This window comes from Boleophthalmus pectinirostris, unplaced genomic scaffold (genome assembly GCF_026225935.1).
Source record: "Boleophthalmus pectinirostris isolate CB_2022bp ecotype Guang Dong unplaced genomic scaffold, ASM2622593v1 HiC_scaffold_20, whole genome shotgun sequence".
Taxonomy (NCBI): Eukaryota; Metazoa; Chordata; class Actinopteri; order Gobiiformes; family Gobiidae; genus Boleophthalmus; species Boleophthalmus pectinirostris.
In genome coordinates this window covers 16,923,453-16,943,434 of record NW_026571153.1, presented here as the reverse complement: position 1 = coordinate 16,943,434, position 19,982 = coordinate 16,923,453, and the positions used below count along the sequence as shown (strand labels likewise).

At 39.0% G+C, this 19,982-nt stretch overlaps 1 protein-coding gene and 1 non-coding gene across 2 annotated transcripts; both read right to left on the bottom strand.

Moving 5' to 3' along the window:
- Window positions 1-879: 879 nt before the first annotated feature.
- On the bottom strand, window positions 880-19,640 carry spag17 (sperm associated antigen 17). The gene is made up of 47 exons (XM_055156829.1): window positions 19,551-19,640; window positions 18,672-18,812; window positions 18,352-18,411; window positions 18,150-18,278; window positions 17,905-18,067; window positions 17,634-17,822; window positions 17,375-17,556; window positions 17,142-17,288; window positions 16,994-17,063; window positions 16,801-16,913; window positions 16,525-16,725; window positions 15,820-15,918; window positions 15,593-15,740; window positions 15,296-15,505; window positions 15,149-15,186; window positions 14,959-15,072; window positions 14,733-14,887; window positions 14,545-14,645; window positions 13,066-13,133; window positions 12,748-12,990; window positions 12,554-12,668; window positions 11,727-11,867; window positions 11,514-11,609; window positions 11,293-11,426; window positions 10,894-11,002; window positions 10,625-10,773; window positions 9,953-10,061; window positions 9,694-9,848; window positions 9,384-9,507; window positions 8,287-8,621; window positions 7,519-7,713; window positions 6,178-6,299; window positions 5,624-5,754; window positions 5,204-5,337; window positions 4,943-5,134; window positions 4,237-4,350; window positions 4,130-4,160; window positions 3,946-4,030; window positions 3,821-3,871; window positions 3,640-3,733; window positions 3,430-3,529; window positions 3,292-3,331; window positions 3,139-3,197; window positions 1,764-1,897; window positions 1,508-1,686; window positions 1,118-1,178; window positions 880-1,047 (listed from the first exon to the last, which is right to left on the bottom strand). Exons 1-47 carry the CDS (start codon window positions 19,638-19,640, stop codon window positions 880-882), a joined length of 6,018 nt encoding a protein of 2,005 aa, XP_055012804.1.
- Window positions 16,391-16,461, bottom strand: trnag-gcc (transfer RNA glycine (anticodon GCC)). The gene has a single exon. It is a non-coding gene; the product is annotated as a tRNA-Gly (tRNA).
- Window positions 19,641-19,982: the final 342 nt, after the last annotated feature.

Here is a 19,982-nt window from a genome sequence, read left to right as displayed (position 1 = left end):
TCTCCATCGCGCCCTTGACTCGGTCTAAGCCAAAAGCGCCTCCGCTGTCGAAGCGCCTCTCCTCCGCTTCACTCCGCGTCCATTGCCACCGCTCCGGATGCTGCGCGTGTGCAGGTGCACGTGCGCTCGCGTGCCCAACTGCGCGAAGGAAACCCAGCACTGACGTAAAGGCTCTGCGTTTACCTGCGAGATCCTCACTGAACTCTCACTGTTACAGCAGGAGGAGAAACACGAGAGTCTGCCTGTGTTTGTCTGTCTGTTCTATTTATTATATATTTATCATTCAACTGATGCCCGCATCTAGTCCTACTGACGTCACACACCAACATCCCGCGAGCACGCGCACAGGGGGAGAGTCGTGCTCTTCCTATTCATACTCGTACATGATGTGATGTGATATCAAGAGTGAGACAGTACGGATCCAACGAGTGTGGTTTGCATGTTTTCAACATTTTCATACTTTATTGTATTGTTGTAGTACAATGACATCTCCTCAAAGACTGAGTCTGGAATTAAAATCTAAAAAGAACAAAAACATTCATGTACAAACATGCTCACAGTAACATAATGACAATTAGAATAAAAAAAGTGTCCTTCAAAAGTTACCTAGTGGGCTGTAGTGTGGCACTGTTTGAGAGTCTGGATGTCCTGGAGGTTCTTCTGTTGTGCCCTCTGGATTGCTCCTGCCTTGAGATCTCACAAAGCCTCTCCGACAGAATGGGTGAATATCATTAAGGAACATACGGACATTAGTAAGTCCTAAGCATTAGTAGCATCAATCAGTTTCAGGTATTGTAATTAGGATTTTCATTTAATTACTGAAAATATATGGCTTAATACTGGAATACATAGTATTTAGTTGTCACGGTTAGACAACCCTTAGGTTATAGAAAGGATATTAGCAATGACAGGTAGGTAGATTATATCTGTCTCAGTGTGGATGGTGATGTCTTGAGAGAGTGATTTCCTCGTCTCAGTTTCTCCAGGTTGGACTGAATACATGGCAAGCAGCTGAACTTGTATCTCAACATGCAAACCGGCGGCCACCTACAGACAAAAATAAGGATTAAAAGCAGAAATATGTACGGACAATAAAACATAATTACTGAAGGCTTACAGGCCCAGGATTGTAGACAACACGAAGACCTGTAGACGGAGGAGGCTGTTTGATACTGAATCTTAGAAAAGAAAAAGGAAAAAAAATGTTGGTTAGCTCTCCACTGAACTGCAGATTTCCACAGTTTGGCATTAAATGTACTGTATCTATCTCCATTGATGACAAGCAGATGATGCCACCAGGCCAAGTTATAGGTCAGATCTGTAAAGAGGCACATCTGTTCACTTTAAGAATGTATTTTTTCAAGATAAAAAGATAAAGTCACAGATAGATACATTTATTGCCATACTGTGGAACAATCCAGGCAAAGCAGTACCATCTCCATGGAGACAAGCAGACCCACCAGAAAAGTGACACAGTGTAGCTTTAGATCTAATTGAATAAACTCACCTGCATGTGTCCACACCCACATTCTTCATGAGCACCGTGACAGAGGAGGTAGTTCCCTCCAGCACTGAGCCAAAGTCCACACGGGGTGGGTGGAGGTGGAAGCCCCTCACTACACACTCTGGATTTATCAGAGAAACAGTGCGGCACTTTCTCCTCACTGGCTCCTCCACAGACAGAAACTAGAAGCAAACATTTGTTATGAGCACAAGAGTTTCAATACATATTAACGATATAAAGGTCTGAATGAGTGCTCTACCTGGTGATTGGGTACACTCCTGGGTTTAGTAGTCTTGATACAAGTTGGCAATCTGACTTTAGATTTTCTGGGTTGGCCGGTCACATCTACAGTGACAGATTTGTATTGCACAGATGTCTTCAGATTGCTCTCAGCTAAAGAGAACATAGCAGGTGGTGTTCATGGCATGATAGCTTTGAGCAACTTGAGATGCAAATGCTTTGGCCTGGTAAATACAACAGCAGTTACCAGTCCTACATTTTACATCTACATGAGACTTTGAAATAATCAAATTACAAAACGTGAACCTAACCTACACTACCAGTCAAATATATGATGCAAGATATATGGAACTATGTAGTAAAAAACAAGCAAAAAACTCTACAAAAAATTTTATGGGCAACATTTTACTATATAATTTCATATACAGTATTTTCCGGGCTATAGGGTGCGCTCTTAAACCTTCAAACCCATCAAAAAACGACTGGGCACCCCGCAATCCAGCGCGCCCCTACACTACAAAGCCGCACCACCCGCTGCACACGCAAACAAACGCGAAGCAGAAAACGACCACACAGCGAAAAACACCCACAGACACACTCATCATTCCACCTGGACGAAGAACGGAACAAAGGAACGAACCGAAAAAGCAAGTGCAATGTGCCACTTCTAGACACAACTGAACAACTGAGTCACTGTGAACACGCCAACAATCCAGCGGTCCCAGACAGCACCCTCCCTACACACCACAACTGAACAAAGACCAGAGTCACTGTGGACACGCCAAACAAAGTCCCACTGACCCATCCAACTGTTGTGTTTAGTTTAAAGTCCGGTGTTCTTATTTGTGAAAAAAAATTTAAACTAGACCATTCTATAACAGTGCGCCTTATAATCCAGAGCGCCCTATAGTGAAAATACAGTATCTTACTTAATATATTTGATATCTTTTGTATCTAAAATGTAGACAGTGGTGAAAATAAACAAACAAACAAAAAACACTGAATAGAGATGGTGTGCCCAAACTTTTGACTGGTATGCCAAGAGCAGCTCTGGAAGCTGATAGACTGCTATTCATTAGTTTCAGTCAAATTATTCCTGCCTGATTTGAAGGTTTCTATGTCCAAAATACATCATGCTTTCATTGATCTGCCTAATTGTTGGTAGAGGATCATTGCCAAAGCTTGAAACCCAGCAATACACAGTAAGGCATTGAAGTAAGTGTAGCAAATTCACCCACATACATGCATGTAATTGGCTGGTATATGCACTGGATTGTTTGTCCTAAAAATAGGATTTAGAGCGTGTCCTTCAGTGTTTTCAGATGGATTATAAGGAGTGGACCGAGGTTAATTATCTCCTTACAATGAGAGCAATTCTTCAGTCCAGAACTAACCTGTAGCCTGATGAGGAGAGTCAATAGGGGTTTTGGCTGAAATCTTCAACGCTGTAGGGCTAAAAACAAAACACAAAAAAAGAAAGATTTTATGCAACAGTTTAACAAAATGTGGGGTTGTGTATTGTGTATTCACAGAAACCTAGTCTGTACCTTGGTGACAAAGAGGCTCTTGACTTAATGGGTTTTGGAGCTACAAACAAAACAAAAACATGCAAAAAATATTAAACTGATTTGGACTGGAGATATGCACAGATGTATATAAACTTGTGTAATATACTGTTAACTCACAGGGTCTTTTCTTGGTCTTTTCTTTTCTCTCTATGTCAGGTTTTGGGGGCACTGAAGAAACTTGAATCCTTGTGTTCGATAATTCTTGATGGAGTAGACTCTAGATAACATAAAACGACAAACAATTTTCAAAACCTGTTACTATAAAAGCCTTTGTTGTTGTTGTGTTTTTGTTGTTTTCATTGTGTCATCTTTTAAAATAAATGTTACCTCATAAAGTGAAAGGTTCTCTAAATGGAAATAAGGAACAATAGTTTTCTTTCTCAAAGCGTCTTTGCATGCTTTCTCCTCTAATAGCTCCTGTCTGAAAAATACATATTGTACTGAACACTATCTACCAGTAAACTTGAATAGCATACAAAACAAACAAAAATAGCATTCAAAGTTTTACCTATACATTGCAAGCCTCCCGGACCATTGTGAATCACTTCCAATGGCAAAACTAGAATCAACAATAACAAAAATATCATAATTATTCCCTAAAACTAAAATCTAAGTTTGCTTTGTGATCATTACCTTTCACTTGCCAGTGTGCTTGTTTCCTCAGAAGGATCAGATTCAACTGTTCCACTAATCCCTTGCATGTAAAGACTACTAATATCTAAAAAAAAACACAGCGATTACTATATTATAAAACAGATTTTGGCCAACTGAAACCTATAAAATCAAGTCATTGCTCACCTGAGATTTTTTTCATTGCTCTGTGATAAATCTTCCTCTTCTGCAAAAGACTAAACATTTCATTGCATTTAAGTACATTTTAGCATATTATCTGAGGATGCAGAAATGTTTTTGGTTGGTGCTCACCAGAACAAGATGAAGCAGATCACTGGCATGGCCGTGCTCCTTCTCTGAGCGAGGGTCTTTAATCTTCATCTGTTCTGATCGCTGCTCCTTTTCCATTAAACTTTCAATGTATTCCTATAGTCACAGTCACACCGCCCATACATCATCAGTTTCTTTCATACTTTTTTTGCCATCTTTTTATTAGGATCATGAAACAAATCCTGCATCACAATATAATTCTACTGGTTTTAAAGAGGCTGTGCCTGATTAATGTAGTCTTGCCCTAGTATATGGTAAGAGCAGCACTGTGTGCTGTCTTCATCTAATTATAAAGCGTTTTTATCTTCTGCGAAATAGGATTAACACACAGTATGCTAGCTGTCATTATATAGTATAGTATAGTAGAGTATAACATTATATAGTAACAGTAAAACTATGGTCCAGCCTCTGAAAATTGTGAAAACCACTTAGAATCTCTTCATAGTTAATAATTAGGAAAAAAGGAAGGAATAACTCTGAACCACTGTAAACTAGTTAGTTTTTTTTCAAGTTTTTAAGACAGTAAAAATTGGGTACAGCACCTTTAAAATGCAACAAGCTAAAATATCCCACAATTACCCTTAAGACATACATAGTATTACTTGGTGTCTAATATGTCAAGATAAAATAACCATGTTTATTCTTTGACCCTGTTAAATAGTATTATTTCTAGAATATGTGTTGTAACCTTGAGTTGTGTGTCCAGATTGTTCCTCAGAGGAGATGTGAATGGTCGGTGCTGCTGCAGTTCCCTCATCTCCAAAACTTTGGGACAACTCCTCACTGGAACATTCTGCGTCACTGAACCACCATCACACCTGGGAGTGAGGGACAGACATCTACCCATGTCTGTGCCAAAGGGAGGACCGGCAGTTGGTTTCTAGGTTGGACAATAAATAGATGAATAAATACAAATTGAAAGAGTAAAGACTCTTTGGTTAATATGTACCTCTGCTCTGGGGAAGTCGTTCCAGCTGCGGTTTCTGAGGTTGGGAGGAGTAATGTCTGACTTTTGTTTGGCTAATAACCACTGTGACCACACGCTCTCATGACCAGGCGTCAGTATGGTAATGCCAAACTCATCTGCACAGACAGCAGCTTGTTACTACCCGATTAAACTTATTTACTTATTATAAATTAAATGAAATTCACTTCATTCATTCATTCATTATACAAGCATACAATACAAGTACTGTGTTGGGTTCCTGAATGAATAAATAAATGAATTAATGAAAGTAAATAAATAAATTACATAAATAAAAAAATAAGGTAATACACATGTACACAAAATAAAAAAACATTCACAATAATGAAATAAATCAAATGAAATGACAATGAAAGGTGTTTGTAAATGAAGCTGTGCCTGCACCTTGTCTGTCGGGCAGTGGTTCCTTCATGACGGCCACAGTGGGATCAGAGTACGCCTGAAAAAGTAGATCCTCCACTTTCTGAGAGAGGAGCAGTTCAGTCCCTGAACCATTCTCATGTGCAATAAAAAGCCTGGAACATTAATTATGTTCATTATAAAGCTCCTAAAATACATTATTATAATATGGTTTCACTACATCTCATTTAAAACCAATCACTGCACGACTTTTTACAGTATAGAGGTTAAGAAGAGTGTATGTGTAATTAGGTAGTGTGTCTATAATCTGGCGTACCTATTTTGCTATCTTTGCTACTTTAATTATTTTGAAATTTATTACCATTAATCTCTTGCTCTTTGTTATTATTTTGCAATATGTGAGCTACTGTGTACTGTGTACTTGTAGATCAATAAAGTGTGTCAATGTTTATTTAACTTCACTAATAAACCCAAATTGTAAGTAATATATAGTATATGTATAAACCTGAGCCCTGAAATCTAAAAAGGACTAACTCACTAGAGATTGCAAAATTGTTTTAACAGTCTTTAAGCATCACCTTGGGCTGTGTTCATAGCGTTTTTCTGATCTAGCCATCTCTAAGTCTTCTTCATCATCTTTCCCAAATGTGCCAGAAGCTGGACTGAGGTTTAAAACAGATATGGTCCCGTCTTCCATCACCTGAAGTGAGAAAACCAGAGTGAGGTTAGAAGCTGTGATCTGAGACAGTGTTTGTTTCGAATTTGCTGCTTTTGTTGGAGGCACAAACAAGCTGACACGAACCCACCCCTGTCCCAGAGCTGCCTGTCTGAATCTTTAAATAGAAGCCCACTTTTATTACAGCTCTAACAAAGATGGGTCATCAGTATGCAAGTCTGCAAGCCACTTGAACTATCGTGTTTTTCAATGAATTGGGAGCATCTAAATAAGTGAGAATACAGGCAGAGTATAAAGCCAATGTCTTGAAGTAATACTGATTCTAGATTCATCTGACAAACTGAAATACTGTCTCAGGACTCCAATATTGTTTTTTTTATCCTTTTGTCTTTTTTTCCCCCCAAACTTGGTATCATGTAAGACAGTGGTTCCAATCCCATTTCTCTTGAGTGCCCCTGAAGTCTTGTCTCACACTTAGAGGATGTAAAATGTACTACAAAGAACATTGTACTTTCAAGTACGATTCAATTTCACAGTTGTTTCCTGAAAATTTAAAGTTGTACCCCCTCCTGTGGCTTGAGCTGCATGTCCCCAGAGAAATGTAGGCTCTACTAGTAACCTCTAATCTCAAAACTTTTAATTGACTGATTCTCTTTCTTATAATTATAGATATATTACTAGTTAGCAATATGAAAAAACATATGTAATATCACAATTTTCTTGGCATCAAATCACTAATTTGATTTAATCACAGTTCATGTAAACTGTTTATTTCTGTTGCCTTTAAGAGGGAAATAAAGTGCTTCTTCTGAATGTTCATGCTTTTCTATCATTGGTTAAATCCAGCTGTCACTCACTCAAAGCCTTATTCCAGAGGCTAACCAATAGGCGAAGTAAGTGGAAAAAAATCTGAATTTGAAAAAAAAAAAGAATCACAATATGACCTAAAAGGCAGATCATCTCAGGGATGAGATCACAGTTCAGTTTGTACCAGTACACCAGTATAGTGCCCAGTCTTAACATAATTTCTTTTTTTGCCCCGAGAGCATATAATCTTGACGGAGCCATTATAGCAATAAACCACTGAAATACAGTCCGACCCCCTGTGAAGTCCACGATTATGTATACATTATTCTGTCTCCTCCTAATGACAGTTGGTTTATGGTGTCTTTACGGTCTTATTACTCGTCTGAGCTAATGCTGAATCTGATCTCTCACTCCGAGCCACACTCCGAGCTCAGACCTGAAAATGGTTCCCCTCCTGATCCGTGACGTCACAAGCCACGGCATCGCGGTGACTCATGGTGTATGTCCCACACTGGTTTACGGTGGCGCCTCCTCCTGGTCGGTGCGTGTCAAGCGGGTCAGAGGTGTACATGCATTTTCCATCGCTGTGGATCTGGAGTAAGCCCACATTTGAAACAACATTTGGGAAAACCTATTATGACAGAATTGGATAGAAATGTTACTTAACACATAATTACTGGTAGAAATGTTGATAAAGCATAATTTTATGACCACGGAGAATAAAGGATTATGTAATATATTTAATTTAGGGCCTGGGAATTATCATCATTAAAACTGTGGGTATTATTTGAATATTTAGACTGGATCACTTCTTGGTCAATCTATCAAGAGATTGTAATTGAAAGAAAAAAAAACCTCATGTTTATTAGAGCCTAATATTTTGCAGCATAACACTGACTTCAGAGATAATTATTAATCTGTTTCTACTGAGAGTTCATGCTTTCTGGGAGGAAATAGGGGAAAAGTGTCAGTTTTAAGAATAGAGCTTCATTAATTTGCAAGCTCTGAATCAGAACATAACCATCCCTTAAATTGGCAGTTCTTTACAGGGTCAGATAACAATTTGGCTTAACATCAACATATCACTGTACAGCCACTTGTGAGAAAAAGATGCCAGAATACAGTGCATCAGTTTTGTGCGTATTGGTTCTCATATATGATCATAGTATCTTTTTATACATTTAATACTTCCAAAGCCACGCACCTGATATGCCCCTTCATTGTTCCCTGTGATGACAGTACCATCTGCCAGGAAGATGTGAGCCATGTGGCGGTCCGGGTACATGGCCACAGTGGCACAGCCCTCCTTCTCCACTAAAACCACTTTCTCCTTCATGGGCACGCACTCATTTTCACTTGAGCTGCTTTTGCGACTGTCAGACAAACTCTCGTGGCTGTTTTCATAGATGGTGGTGTGAGCTCTTCCCTTATTCCCCAGCTCTAAATAAGCAGAGTCTGTGTTCTCACTACTGTGATTGTTCAGGCTCACTTCAGACTCAGCAGAAGAGGACTTGAGAGTTGTACTTTTAGGCCTTTCTCCTACAAAGGTGACCAAGAGTTAGAATAGAAGAAGCTATTATATATTTTTATTTTATTAGAGTTTTTTTCAACTGCTCAGTAAGGGTCTTTCTCCGAGTGGTCATAAGATGTTGCTGTGACGTGTCTGGTCAAAACATGTTTAAATCAGCTGACCAGACATGTCACAGCAACATCACGTGACCACTCTGAGGAAGACAACCAGTGAGCAGTTTAAATTGTCAGGTACGAAAACAAACTCTTGGTGCGAAAAAGTTATCTAATAAACGACCAAATGAACCTTGTTGGACTATTTAGATGTTATATAGTTAACTAAATATTGCTGGATTGGATATCAATTCCAAGATATAGGTTCAAATTATACCCTTTCTTTAGTTACTTGAAGAGCTACACATAACAATTTTGAACCAGTTTATTTGTGTTTTAAGAAAATACATGCAGTTTCTGCCCTGGAATTAATTGATATCAGCAAATACTTAAATTCAAAGTACTGATATCAGTATTGGAATTGAAAAAGCTGGATCAGTGCATCCCTAGTGTGGCTGTAGGCTATTAAAATCTTGCCCACTACAACTAAACTTCAATATGCCCATTTCATATTACATTATCAAGCTGAAACTGTAACTATTGTAAACTAAACATTGGTCCATACAATTGTTATTTATTTAATGTGATAGTTTTACTACCTGCATGTTACAGATGCTAAGTAAAATGTATGGTTAATGCATTATTATATGATCATAAATATTGTCAGTTTTGTATCACCTTTGTGTATGGGCAGAGACTCTTCGTATAGACTGGTGATCCTGGTCCCGTCTGCGTGCTCCACTATCATCGATCCATCGGGGTTTTGAACAGACACCACTCCATCCTCCCTTGTCAGCATCACCTGAGGTTTGATAGTCAAAGTTAACTGATCATTTCGACTTGATGTGCTAAAGAAATGGTGACGCTTTAGAGTAACTACAACATTTATAACCTTAATAAAGCAGGAAGAAAGAATTCATGATGAAAAAATAGTTCAGTTAAGTGTTATGGTTAAATACGTTTAAAATTTGCAATGCATCTCTTTCACCTCTTTGGTCTTTGGGTCTGTAGCTTTAAAAATTAGAAGCGGTGAAGTGGGTAAACATTTGTGGCTAGTACCGACAGTGCTAATACGGGCTCCAGATGGCGTTGTTGTTGACCAAAATCCTCTTTCATTTTCTTTATTATGTGCGAGGCTTCGTTCTGTGTAGACAATCAGAATGACAAGGACGTACAACACTGAATGCAAATTAATCATGACTAAAGAATCTAATTTTCAATCTTATTATCCTTTGCTCAAGTGGAACCTTTTGTGTCATTCATGGTTTCTTGAGTTGTGTTATGAGTATCAGAGACAGGGACCCAGACAGGACCTGAATCCTGACTGGAACTCACAGACCCATCTGCAAAGAGAACCTGCACGATAAACGAAGATTAGATTAAGTTTAAATACATTTGAAACTACATTAAATAATAGTACTGTATTTTATACTGCCACATGACCTTATATCTGTGTAATCCCTCAGTCGTCCGGTAATGTTACACATCAGTCCATGGACGTATACTAGTCTATGTGATTTTACACTTGTTCTGATACAGCTCAAGCTCATTTTAAATCTATTTCTGGAAACGTTCATTTCTGTCCTGTGAATGTGACTTTTTTAATATAGATACTTTTTCAAATATGTATCTAGTTTTGGTACTAGTTTTAGTATTGATTAGCATCTGAGTTTCCATACTTTTGACAACTGTAGACCAACTTGGAATTTTTCTGAATGGTTTTACAAATTATCTTCATCTATATCTGAACTAGTAGCCTATTCCTTATTATTGATCAATACTGCTATATTTTGGTATATTATGTAACCAAATCAATAAGTTATCCAAACCTTTACTTCCCCTTGCTTTACATTAGGACATTTACCACCATTTAAGAAACACTAGCTTTGATAATTTATATGTATTTGTAGATTTTGTACCTCAGTGGAGCCATCTTTCATATTGCGGACTACAGCCCCTTGACTTGTGATCAGACGAGACACTTCTTTAGACAATGACAAATCAGGAATCTCTTTGCTCAAAGGGAAGCTCTGTCTGACCAGCATACCCACTTCTTCAGATGGTACACCTAGAACACACAGGCTATAGCTTTAGAAAAGTAATAGAGTAGAAATATCTGTCCTGGTATGACTTTGTGTCAAGGGCACTTTAAATTGACTAGTTTAAGCTCCACAGGGCATAAGTAGACACTGACCTTGTGAATCCTCGCATAGCAACTGCAGCAGGAGGCAATTGGGGAGAGATACACTGAGGCTGTTAAATGAGCAACAGGGGGCGACTAACCCAGTTTCAACTTCCTAAATGTACAAAAAACATGATTATAATAAATTATAAGTAGTTTTTTGTCATTGCTTTATTGCAAAGTGGGGAGAGTAAATTAATCTAGTCAAGAACAGTATAATGAATATAGAAAGGTGATGTATAGAAGCACTGAAAAACACAAGATGTATGCATGTAGTGAAAGAGGACAAGAAGACAAAGGGTGTAAAAGCGGAGATAAGAACTTAATTAAGGCAACTGTTGTAATCTAAAAGGGCAACAGAATACACATTTTAACATTATAGTCTTTTCGTGTTATGAGCAAGACCTGAGCTACTGGTGCTTCAGTTGGACTTGATGTACTCTGGGGCTTGTTTTGTGAACCTGGTTGCGTATCCTTGAGGTCATGATTAACATTTTTATTAGATGAAGTCTCAGGATGTTCTGATTCTTGAGTATCCTCTGAAAAATCACATATGAAACTTGGCAATTTTGTCTCCAGTACAGCATTCAAGGTTTTAAAATGCACTAGGAATTTATATGGTGAACCTCTGTGTTGTCCCGTTGGACCATAGAAACTGTAAGAAAGGCGGATTCCACTGTTCAACATGGCGGTGAGAGAGCCCTGCTTCACTTTAACAGTTCCTGCAGACAGTGACACAGAAAAGCAGACAGGCGGATGAGCTATTTCAGTACAACAAGGTCACTATAAAACAAAGGCATAATCAGTTTGGTGCAGAAGTGAATAAACAAGGCATTTACTTTTGTTTTCCTCCTTGGGTGTAATGGGCTCGTTGGGTTGAGTATGCTGAGGGGCTGGGGTCAACTCTTCAATAATGTGGCTTATATGTGTGTAGAAACTATGGCCGTCCTTTTTAACAGCAACTTTCATGAGACTGGAACCTGCAGTAAAAAGAACAGGAGATGGCTATGACCTAAATTGACAAGCTGGGGCTAACAGTGGATAGACAGATGAATAGTGGATAACAGGAATAATCAGCAACTAATTTTGTAATCAATCAAAATTTTTAAAATCACTTGGCAAAATGCAAAATAGTTGTTAGCTGCAGCCCATTCATTTTAAGAGTTGTCAAGTAAATGTAAAATATTGTCACAAAATTGTATAACTGTAATATAAAATACAATACTGTAATATAAATTATTATTCAAAATTCATTCTTGTGAGTTTTAAGTCATGTTATAATGCTGTTACCTTCTCAAAAACATACCTGGAGTTGTATTTTGTTTCATTCACACAGGTTTGAGTAATCCTTTATTATTAGTCTACATCTCCAATGCTAAAAATGCTCTTTTCCAACTTGTGATGTCATATAGTGGTAGTTTTCAAATTAACAGCGACCTTTTACCTATTGTTTAGTAGAGATCGGCAATTCCAGGGCTGAAATCATCCAATGACATTACAAGATGGAACAGACTCAGCCTAAATATGTATAATTTATGTGTTAAACATGTGTGAGTGAAACAAAACACAACTTCATGTATCTTTTTGATGAGAAAACAACAGTATAACATAGATTAGAAAATATTGGCCGCTTTAAGTGATTTTTCACCATTGCCACTATTCATACCTTCAACATAGCTGGCAGTCTCAACAATGATGCATCCTCCATCTGAGGGGTAAAGATGATGAAGATTTCCTGAAACATGAATCAACTTTCCATCCATGTCATAACCTATAAACCCCTGTAATTCACACATTAGTCATTTTGGAGTCACCTACAAAACAGCACGTGTCATTGGCAATATAATTATACTATCTCACATTAAACTCTTCTTGTGTTTCCTTGGTTTCTCTATTTTCCTCCACTTTTATGGAGTCGGTGAGTGTCTTGGCTGAACTGGCTGTGTCCACTCTGCCCTTCTTCGCAATTTCTGGAGCTTTCTTTTGCTTCTTGTCCTTAGCAGCGGTCTCCTCTTTTGCCTGTTTGTCCTTCTGTACTGGCTCTTTCTTGTTTTTTTTGGCTAACTCCTCTTCTTTAAGCCTGTCTTGTTCCAGCTTCCATGCCTGTGTTAACAATCACGCAGTGAATTACTGTCATAAATTAAACATAGACATATTGTAGTTTTGCGCGATACTGACTTTGAGAGATTCTTTTCTGATGAGTGGCTCCTGCACATTATCGATTGGAGTTGGTGCTATGTCCTCCACTAACAAAATAAGATTTGTTTTGATTACTTGTTTTGATTATTTGTCAATAACAAGTGCAAGTACCATAGACTGTATAAATCCGTGTATCATTCGTTCATTCGTTTTTCAATATAAAACCAAAAATAAGAAAACGAAAAAACAACAGTTTTCTTCGTTATTTGTCTCCAAAACCAAAATGAAAAAACGGATAACGATTCGTTTTTTCAGTTTTCGATTTTGTGTTTAAATGAAGAATGGAAAAAACGGATAACGGCCGTTTCCCGTTTACGTGACTTCCGTGACTGCAATGCCGAACTTTTGCACCGGGTACGGACTGAGACCGGGACCAGACCGGGACCAGAGCGGGACTGAGACCGAGACCACACCGGGACCAGACAGGGACCAGAGCGGGACCAGGGCGGACTCCCAGTTTTGACTCCGAGCCTCCACGGGGTCCGAGCCTCAGCTTCGAGCTCCGGCCCTGCCGTGGGCTCTGAGCCTCCGGTCTGGTCCCGGTCTGGTCCTGGTCTTGTCTCGGTCTCGGTCTCAGGCCCGCTCTGGTCCCGGTCTGGTCCCAGTCTCACCGCATACGGACTGAATCAGGACGGATCCAGGTCCGAGACCAGACCGGGACCAGAGCAGGACTGAGACCGGGACAGAGCTGCTCTGGTCCTCTGTGCTCAAGAACCGCGGCTGGATCCGAGGTGGTGCAAAGCCTCCGACTGACGCATTCACACCAATGAAAATGAATCAAACTAAGAGCTTTTGGTTCAAATGGACCAGGTCCGGGACTAGACCGGGACCAAAGCGCTACTGAGACTGGGACCAGACCAGGACCAGAGCGGGACTGAGACCGGGACCAGACCAGGACCAGAGCGGGACTGAGACCGGGACCAGACCAGGACCAGACCGGGACCAGAGCGGGCCTGAGACCGAGACCGAGACCGAGACAAGACCGGGACCAGACCGGAGGCTCAGAGCCCACGGCAGGACAGGAGCTCGAAGCTGAGGCTCGGACCCCGTGGAGACTCGGAGTCAAAGCTCGGAGTCCGCCCTGGTCCCGCCCTGGTCCCGGTCTCAGTCCCGCTCTGGTCCTGGTCTGGTCCCGGTCTCAGTCCCGCTCTGGTCTCGATCTGGTCTCGGACCTGGATCAGTCCTAGTTCAGTACGTACCCGGTGCAAAAGTTCGGTATCGCAGTCACGGAAGTCACGTAAACGGGAAACGGCCGTTATCCGTTTTTTCCATTCTTCATTTAAACACAAAATCGAAAACTGAAAAAAACGAATCGTTATCCGTTTTTTCATTTTGGTTTTGGAGACAAATAACGAAGAAAACTGTTGTTTTTTCGTTTTCTTATTTTTAGTTTTATATTGAAAAACGAATGATACACGGATTTGTATATTTATCCTAATACCGTTTATGGGTAAGTACCTTTTGTTGTTGCAACAGTTTTATTCATCATTGCCTCTCTCTTAGCCTCCTCCTCCCTTGTCCATTCAGAAATTCTATCTGCAACATTTTCTAGATATTTTCTTTAAAAAAAAACCATAAATAATAAATAATCAGATAATATGATATATTAGTTAAACAATAAAAGAAAGTGGTAGTTAAATTCTAACCTGAACTTGACATTTGTGTGTAGAGTTACATCCCATGACTCCTTGAATTGGCGATTCTTGTTCATCAGATTGTGACAATAAATGTACAGAATATTTTTATTACTTCCCTGAAAAGTGTCTAAGCAGAGATATTGCTCTGAGGCTTCTTGAAGAACCTACACAAAGATACTGATCAATTATTTTCAATTATTCAAACAAAAATATGAAGAACATTTGCATTTGTTACCTGAGGAAATATGGCAGCATTGTGGTGTTCAGTATAGTGCCAGTCAAATAATGATCTATGTCTGCAACTTTGAATGTCAGATAGCTTCAGATGAATGGGGACATCTTTATTGACCTTAACAACAGCAAAAAATAAGAACAAATTAATACTATATTAATTATGTATATTACAGATATCAACAATCAAATACCTCTGTGTTAGTCAGATATTCAGTCACAAATGCTGGACCTAGAAGGAGACAGATGTAAAAATGACTAAAGTCATTGCACAATTACAAAACATTCATATATTTATCTGCATTTTTTATTTCTATTCAGTTGTTAGGAATTTTGAAGACCTAGGTTTTGCAGCTGCCAGAGCTGTTGTTTAGCAAAAGACAGCGGGTCGTCCCAGGGTATTGCGGTTGTGGAGTCTTGTCTTGATCCTAATGAGTCCAGCGGTTGATTGGGTTTCAGCAGCACTCCCCTCTGGTCCAGCTGAGTCAGGGGCATGCTCTCAAACACACTCTGGTCAAACAAGCGCTCCACATCGGGCCATGGGACAACATCTGTGTGGGGTTAAAGTATCATATAAGATTATAAGTTTAGAAATTTGACAAGTCAAGAAAACAAATACAGAAATAAGTAATACAAACCATTAGTGCAGTAGTATTGTAGTTGCTGTTTGATGGCCATCCAGCAGAAGGCATTCTTCTGCTGAGACACAGACTGGATCAGGTTAAACACTGGAGACAACCTCAGCATGTTCTCCTCCGCCTCCATAGGATTAAACTTCTCCACGGCCTAAGGTGAAACATGATGTGTAATTAGATCTTAAGCAGTGTAGGTATCTTAAAAAAGCAAAACAGAAGCAGAAGAATACTTTGCAGTTCCTCAAGCGTAGGGCCCTTTCATCATGATGTCTGAAAACCTGAGGATCTGTCGCTTTCTCGTCATTTGTCCCATACTGCTCCAAAAGTCTCTAAGAAAAAATACATTATGTGAGTATTAATGCAGTATTTATATTGTGGTTACAGCACCATCTGGTGGACATTTTTGTAAATGCATAGAAAAATAAATAATTCTATGATAATTGCATATTTTTGTAAATGAAATTCATACATATATTACTTGTTTTGTTCTGACTTTTGAGTTGTTGTATTGTTTGTTGTTGAATTAAAATTTAATTAATTTAAACCAGTGCACTCTCTGCACACCCCTCCCCCTCTAGGTCATGTGGTCTCACGTGATCTGTAAAAGGCGATCCCCCTCCCACGGCACATCCCCCGCTCTGCAGCTCTGTGTCTCATATTGTCTTGCGTTGAAATAGCTCTTAACTATTCACACAGCTGCTGTTCAAACATTTTTGGCAACGCGTTGACTCCATCACCTTGACCTCCGGGAAATGCGATCTGAGCATGTGCAGACAGACCCCATCGAGGAAAAAGGGAATGTGCATTGGCCGGGAATCGAACCCGGGCCTCCCGCGTGGCAGGCGAGAATTCTACCACTGAACCACCAATGCTACGGGTACCAATTTTTGCATATATCCTATAATTCCTTTCTGCACGTGGTACTGAGTTCTTACTTTTTTATTCTCATTTGTAGTCACCATGGCAATCAAACTGTTCAGCAAGTGGCTTTTCTCATTTTCTGTGTAAACTAGAGGAAGGAATTCATGGAGCATGCAGCTGACCAACTGCTGGTCTAAGAATGGGCCTTTATAATCTGTAGATTCTTCTTTGTCTTCAGAGGGAGCAGGAGCAGGTGGGTCTGAAGTCAAAACAACCTAAAAGCACAAATCAACTTAATAAAAATTCTCTCTTCAAATAGTCAACCTTATCCTATCACATTATAGACAGACCTGTTCGAGTATGCAGTGTAACACAAGGGGGACAGAGCAGGCTTCAGGAGGAACTGTGTCCAGTAGTTTGGTGTAGTGAGACATGTCAACATCAGTAGTGAGTGCCTTAGTTTCTAGACAAAAAATTTGATTGTAAATAACATTGGATATTATTGTGTTATATGCATTTTACATACCATATAGATAATTATACCTTGTGTTAAAAGGCTGTCTTCATGTGCTAGTTTCTTTTTAGAGCGGTCGAGAGGGGTGGACACTACTGGCTAAAAAAGCAATATTTGGACTTTTAGTGTATAGAATGAAAAATACATATATTATCTGTATTAACTGTAAAATCATACGTCAACGGGCTGTGGGTCTGGTGTGGTCAGTTTGGGCACATCAATAATTTTCAAGTTGTCCAGATAGCGCTGATGCTGCCTACGCCAGTCCAGAGTGTCATAGATGAGACATGCTACACCTTCAAAAATACTGCTTCCAAAGGTTAGCTGTGAAGAGAAAAACAAAACATATAACAAATAAAACAAAAAAAAAATATTCACACAAAGAACATTCTGAACATTCTGAACTTTACCATAGCTTCTGGCTCTTTTATATTGACAGAGGAGAGACTGGTGCTGTAGCTGAGTTCAGCCACATCATGGAGCTTTGAGTGAGGAGGTCCACCATCTAAATGAGAGCGCAGACCAGACCAGAAGTCATCCAACCTCTTGGTCTGAGCAGCAAGCCTCATCCTGCAAACTTCATCTTCATTTTCTATAGAAAAAAAAACACAATTTTAAACTAATACTGATATTAGAATTTCCCCTCCTTTCATCAAACTTTGTATCCACCTGTGTCCTTTATAGGTATGTCTTCAGTTTCCTTGTTGCTCTGAGTAGTCTGTTGCTCTTTTGTCTCTTGTGATAATTTAATGACATTGGATATCTGTACGCCTATGGAATCAAGTGCTCTAAACAAATGTGGGTGATAAAAACCCACTATCAGGATGTAATGCTGGGGACCATCATCCGGCTCATCATCTTTAGTCACAAAACAGAAAAAGACATAATATAAAACAATTGTGAAGTATTGTTTTAAGCATAGTAATGTGTGACTTGTTACCAATATAGTTAGGAAGGTCCACTTCATCCCTGCGTTTTAGCTTGGTCTTTTTCTCCAGTACAGGAGAGGGTGGCTTTCCCTTCTTGTCTTTACCGTTTCCTTTATCTTTATCTCTAGTAGCAGAGCGAGGAGGCTCTCTGGCCTTCTCCTCTGAAGGTTTAACCTTGAAGAAAAAAAATATTAAAATGTTATTCAAAATCTTCTTGTAATGTACATTAATAGTAAATATTTGGTTGTGTACTTGCCATTTCAGCTTGTCTTCTCTGCTGATCATTGATTTTAATTTGCAGCAATTGAAATTTTACTAGTTTTGCCAGAAGATCTACGGGAATCTCCTCCCCGGCATCTAGTAGCATCTTTGCTGGTTCTGTAACCTGGCAACACAATCAGATCAAAGTAAAATTAATAATTTAAAAAAACAAAACAATGTATCTATGAAAATTTTACCTCAGAGAACTTGAGTACATTATCACGTTTCTTATTCTTGGGATTACCAAATTCATGAATCTGTGATTTTGTAACAACATGTTATAAACAACATCATAATACAGCAAAACATATAAAAGGTGCACTGAGTCATTTTTAGATGGAGGGTCTGAAGCAAGTATTATTTGGCATTAAAAAGACCAATAAATAAAGCAGGACAAGTACCTTTAATGCCATATTGCGGAACATTCAAGGAAAAACTAAACATAATTATGAGACAAACAGGTGACCCTCCAACAAACAATATGTATAGTGAACTTTTAAGTACAAATATTGAGAACCTTAGCTTGGGTGTCGTCCCAGGTCAAGAGTGAGAAAAGTTTCCGCAGTGGTTTTTGCACAGCTGCAGAGAGTGCTGCGATCAATACTTCAACCTTTGGGGAAGTCTCCACCACCAGAGACACACAGGCCTTCCATGAATCCTGGAATGAACACGACAAAGCATGCATGCATAAAAATAAACAAATATGACAGTACTCGTCCAAACAGCCCCACAATAGAGAGTTTTAAGTCTCATCTTAAGACCCACTCTGGCTTTTAACACTGCATGAGTTGAGTGGTCATCTGTGTCTTTTATTTTATTTTTATGTTTTTTACCCTTTTCTTATTTATTGATATTCTTGCTCTTATATGATTTTACTATTTTTATTGTCTTAACGAGGACTAGTGAAGTTAAGTAGAGCTTTATTTTATACTTCTGTTAGATACGTTTTATTTGTTTTGTGCAGCATTTTGGTAACAGTTTTGTTTATGAAATGAGCTATATAAATAAAGTGGACTGGATTGTTACACAGATAACACCATAACTCATAGCAGCCATCTTTCAAAACAAGTGCAGTTTACTATTTTACCACAAGATGTCATTATTTTCAAATCTAGTGATGGTCAATAAATAATTTCTCTTAGGAGATTAATTTAACACCATAAAACTTTTGCTCATTGCGACAAACACTTAAGATATAATAACAAAAGCTTACGTTCCATAATAACAACAACATGCTAATGCTATGAGCAGTTCACAGCTAGAGGTAAGGCACCTGTTTTTTTACAATAACCAGAAAGATAAAATTATACAAAAAAGTCTTAAACACGCCCAGAAATACATTTTAATTCATTGATAAAGTTACTAAATATTAACTGTGAACTAAAGCTGAACAAACCTCTTCAAAGTGTTCACTTGTCAGAGCTGCCTCCCAGTTCTTGTTTCCCGCATCTCTTATAGCTGAGCCTTTTGCTGGTTTTGGCGCCATTCTTGTTCAACTTTTAACATACAGAATAAGAGTAAAATGTTATCTTAAACATGGGAAGCCTCGTTTGTTGTAAAAAGCTCGTTCAGCTCCAGCTTCGATCGGTGCTGTGTTACCATAGCGACGACAGTACACAAATGTTGAACCATCCGGGCTACCGTAAACACATATTATTTATTTACGAGGTTTTTGTTGTTGCTGTTGTGGTCTTTATTGGCCCTCGCCACTAACAAAGTTAGGGGCGAGGGGTATTGTTCTTCGTCGGTTTCTTTTTTTTTTTCTTTTTCCCCACATTGAATCGCATTTTTGACCCCCTGAACATCGACGAAAAGTCCCCAAACCGGG